Here is a 4634-nt window from a genome sequence, read left to right on the forward strand (position 1 = left end):
CCCCTCCCTCTCTCCTCTCTCTCCCCTCCCTCTCTCCTCTCTCTCCCCTCCCTCTCTCCTCTCTCTCCCCTCCCTCTCTCCTCTCTCTCCCCTCCCTCTCTCCTCTCTCTCCCCTTCCTCCCTCTCTCCTCTCTCTCCCCTCCCTCTCCCCTCCCTCTCTCCTCTCTCTCTCTCTTTCCTCCCTCTCTCTTTCCTCCCTCTCTCCTCTCTCTCTCCTCTCCTCTCTCCTCTCCTCTCTCTCTCCTCTCCTCTCTCCCGTCCCTCTCCCGTCCCTCTCTCTCTCCCCTCCCTCTCTCCCCTCCCTCTCTCCCCTCCCTCTCTCCTCTCTCCCCTCCCTCTCTCCCTCTCTCCCCTCCCTCTCTCCCTCTCTCCCCTCCCTCTCTCCCTCTCTCCCCTCCCTCCCCTCTCTCTCCTCCCTCTCTCCTCCCTCTCCCCTCTCTCTCCCCTCTCTCTCCCTCCCTCTCTCCCCTCTCTCTTTCCTCTCTCTCTCCCCTTTCTCTCTCTCTCTCTTCTCTCTCTCTTCTCTCTCTCTTCTCTCTCTCTTCTCTCTCTCTTCTCTCTCTCTCCTCTCCTCTCTCTCTCCTCTCTCTCTCCTCTCTCTCTCCTCTCTCTCTCCTCTCTCTCTCCTCTCTCTCTCCTCTCTCTCTCCTCTCTCTCTCCTCTCTCCTCTCTCTCCTCTCTCTCTCCTCTCTCTCCTCTCTCTCTCCTCTCTCTCTCCTCTCTCTCTCCTCTCTCTCTCCTCTCTCTCTCTCCTCTCTCTCTCTCTCCTCTCTCCCCTCCCTCTCTCTCCCCTCCCTCTCTCTCCCCTCCCTCTCTCTCTCCTCTCTCTCTCCTCTCTCTCTCCTCTCTCTCTCTCCTCTCTCTCTCTCTCTCCTCTCTCCCCTCCCTCTCTCTCCCCTCCCTCTCTCTCCCCTCCCTCTCTCTCTCCTCTCTCTCTCCTCTCTCTCTCCTCTCTCTCTCTCCTCTCTCTCTCTCTCCTCTCTCCCCTCCCTCTCTCTCCCCTCCCTCTCTCTCTCTCTCTCTCTCTCTCTCTCTCTCTCCTCGTTTTCGTAGTGAACTTTGTGAAACTCTCTCTGGACTTTTTAATTGAGAATCTGTAACTGTCAGATTCAGACCGAGGTTCGTTAGGTCTGAGCGTCCCCACGGAAACAAGGCCCGCCTCCCGCATACAAATGACCTCATGAATATTAACAAGAGGTTATAGGAGACGAGGTGAGGAGGTAGGAGACGAGGCGAGGAGGCAAGAGACCAGGTAAGGAGGTAGGAGAGAAGGAAGGAGAGGAGGTAGGAGATGAGGAGAGGAGGTAGGCGACGAGGAGAGGAGGTAGGAGACGAGGAAGGAGATGAGGAGAGGAGGTAGGAGACGAGGAGAGGAGGAAGGAGACGAGGAGAGGAGGAAGGAGACGAGGAGGGGAGGTAGACGATGTAGAGTCATGTTTTTCACGCTAAAGACTTTAAATAAATTCGACACATTTAATGTGACATAAACGTAAAACATAAAAACTCATTTAAACACATTTCACTAGAACACAATAACGTTTGTGTAAAGTTCATGGTTGTACTTCCTGTCGTGAGCACAGATATGACACGTGCAGAGTCCACGTTACCACAGCAACCAGAGCGTAAACAAGTAAATAAGACCATAAAACACCTTTTAGTCCAAGCATGTGTCGCACACTGATGACATCACACTGATGACATCACACTGATGACATCACAGAGGGATTCAGCTCATTTTAAACTCTTATTTAAGTCAAACTAGGACACACTTTAGCACAGATGCCCTCCCTTCAGGGCCTCGCTCATGTGAAGGTGGCACATTTAGCACAGATGCCCTCCCTTCAGGGCCTCGCTCATGTGAAGGTGGCACATTTAGCACAGATGCCCTCCCTTCAGGGCCTCGCTCATGTGAAGGTGGCACATTTAGCACAGATGCCCTCCCTTCAGGGCCTCTCTCATGTGAAGGTCGCGTCTGTCAGACTTTGGCCCCTGAAGGTCGCGCCTCGTGTCGCTCGGGCGTTTTGTGTCGGGACTTTTCTCAGGATCCTCAGCCAGACGTGTGCAGACGGCTCCGTGACCTCTGACCCCTGCGTCTGCGCCTGAACAATGCCCTCCGGCTCCTCCCCCTCGCGCTCATCTGCATTTCACACCCGTCTGCCGAGGTCGGAGGTCGGAGGTCGTCCATAGACATGTAAATGTGCTGCAGCTGGAGTCTGAGCACGTCTGACGCTCCTACAGAACGAGACCACCTCAGACCACCTCAGACCTGAACGAGACCACCTCAGACCACCTCAGAGCACCTCAGACCACCTCAGACCTGAACGAGACCACCTCAGAGCACCTCAGAGCACCTCAGACCACCTCAGACCTGAACGAGACCACCTCAGACCACCTCAGACCACCTCAGACCACCTCAGACCACCTCAGACCTGAACGAGACCACCTCAGAGCACCTCAGAGCACCTCAGACCACCTCAGACCTGAACGAGACCACCTCAGACCACCTCAGACCACCTCAGACCACCTCAGACCTGAACGAGACCACCTCAGACCACCTCAGACCACCTCAGAGCACCTCAGAGCACCTCAAACCTGAACGAGACCACCTCAGACCACCTCAGACCACCTCAGAGCACCTCAGAGCACCTCAGAGCACCTCAAACCTGAACGAGACCACCTCAGACCACCTCAGACCACCTCAGACCACCTCAGACCTGAACGAGACCACCTCAGACCACCTCAGAGCACCTCAGAGCACCTCAGAGCACCTCAAACCTGAACGAGACCACCTCAGACCACCTCAGACCTGAACGAGACCACCTCAGACCACCTCAGACCACCTCAGACCACCTCAGAGCACCTCAAAGCACCTCAGACCTGAACGAGACCACCTCAGACCACCTCAGAGCACCTCAGAGCACCTCAGACCTGAACGAGACCACCTCAGACCACCTCAGAGCACCTCAGAGCACCTCAGACCACCTCAGACCTGAACGAGACCACCTCAGACCACCTCAGAGCACCTCAGACCACCTCAGACCTGAACGAGACCACCTCAGACCACCTCAGACCACCTCAGAGCACCTCAGACCACCTCAGACCTGAACGAGACCACCTCAGACCACCTCAGAGCACCTCAGACCACCTCAGACCTGAACGAGACCACCTCAGACCACCTCAGAGCACCTCAGAGCACCTCAGACCACCTCAGACCTGAACGAGACCACCTCAGACCACCTCAGACCACCTCAGAGCACCTCAGAGCACCTCAGACCACCTCAGAGCACCTCAGAGCACCTCAGAGCACCTCAGAGCACCTCAGACCTCCAGAACGTGACCAGCTCAAACCTCGTTTGTGTAAAGTTTATAATTGTACTTCCTGGTTGGACGTGAGCACAGATATGACACATGCAGAGGTCGTTCCACAGCTGTTACCGTGGCAACCAGAGTGTAAACGAGCCCAACTCTACATGAACGACACAAGTTTGTCTTAAACACAAACATCATGACCAGGCCCGTAGCCAGGGGGGGTTCGGGGGGTTCCAACGAACCGCCCATTTGGGCCGAAAAGGTCCGTCTATAGCAGTACGTATTTTCCACAGTATAAAGCGCACGTAAAAGTCTTTAACGTCCTCAAAAGCCGTCCGTGCGCTTAATATATGGTTTATTTCTGGTTGTGTTACTGACCGCGAAAATATTGTGTGTGGTACACGGTGCATAAAGAAGATTTGGGACACGAGACGCCGATGCACGACTATATTTACAGTACTCCGGAACCGGAAGTCCCAACGACATGTGTGCAAAGCATTCTGGGAATAGTAGTCTACCTGCAGTGAGCCTCACCAGCCAGAAGGACGGTTACCGTGTGCAAAAATGACCTAGTTTCGTTTTCGCTAAAACCGTGTTGATACTTGATAGTGGTCCACATCAGATGTAACGATGGGAAGAAGGAGCTCAAAGCTGTGCGTCCGTGTTCACATCTCTGACAAATGTCAAGGAAGTTTCTGGCAAGTTTCATAAGTTATTTTCTTGGAAATAAATGTAAACAAGGGCGGATCTTACTTTTGTCTTAAATATAAATATTGCAAGGAAATTATTATTTGATATTAGTCTGCATTAAAATATAAGTGTTTCTGTACAGAAGATGATGCTGTGCAGGGGATTGTAAACATCATGTTTGATCTAGCTCATCACACTAAAGGGGCCCACCGTGACACAAAAACAACCCCCCATAGAAATCCTGGCTACGGGCCTGTCATGAAAACTTGAATACTTCATATCAAGCTCCACATTCAAACGTCTCAGTGTTTCATAGAAATAATTGTTGAATATTGAATTCATATTGATTTATGGACCGGGACCGGGTCCTTAAAATGCAATTGTTAAACAAAGCGACATCATTTTTACATCCCTGGGCCCCTGAGCCCCGCGTGCCCCTGAGCCCCGCGTGCGCCTGAGCTCCGCGGGCCCCAGGGGCCCCTGAGCTCCGCGGGGGCGGCCCCTGAGCACCGCGGGGGCGGCCCCTGAGCACCGCGGGGGCCCCTGAGCTCCGCGGGCCCATCGGTGTGAGCTGGAGCCGAGGCCCGGAGCTCGTGCCTCATTCACGCCGCTCCGGAGCCGTAGTAACGCGCGTG

General features: G+C 54.1%; 1 protein-coding gene across 1 annotated transcript in view; it reads right to left on the reverse strand.

The window, feature by feature from the left end:
* LOC140364914 (activin receptor type-2B-like) overlaps positions 1-4601 on the reverse strand; it is a 41630-nt gene extending 37029 nt beyond the window's left edge. The window contains exon 1 of the mRNA XM_072451293.1: positions 4408-4601. Within this exon, the coding sequence (XP_072307394.1) occupies positions 4408-4601 (194 nt within the window). The remainder of the gene's footprint in view (positions 1-4407) is intronic.
* Positions 4602-4634: the final 33 nt, after the last annotated feature.

This window comes from Eucyclogobius newberryi, unplaced genomic scaffold (assembly GCF_026437365.1).
Source record: "Eucyclogobius newberryi isolate DKJ021-1_F unplaced genomic scaffold, fEucNew1.0.hap1 SCAF_18, whole genome shotgun sequence".
Taxonomy (NCBI): Eukaryota; Metazoa; Chordata; class Actinopteri; order Gobiiformes; family Gobiidae; genus Eucyclogobius; species Eucyclogobius newberryi.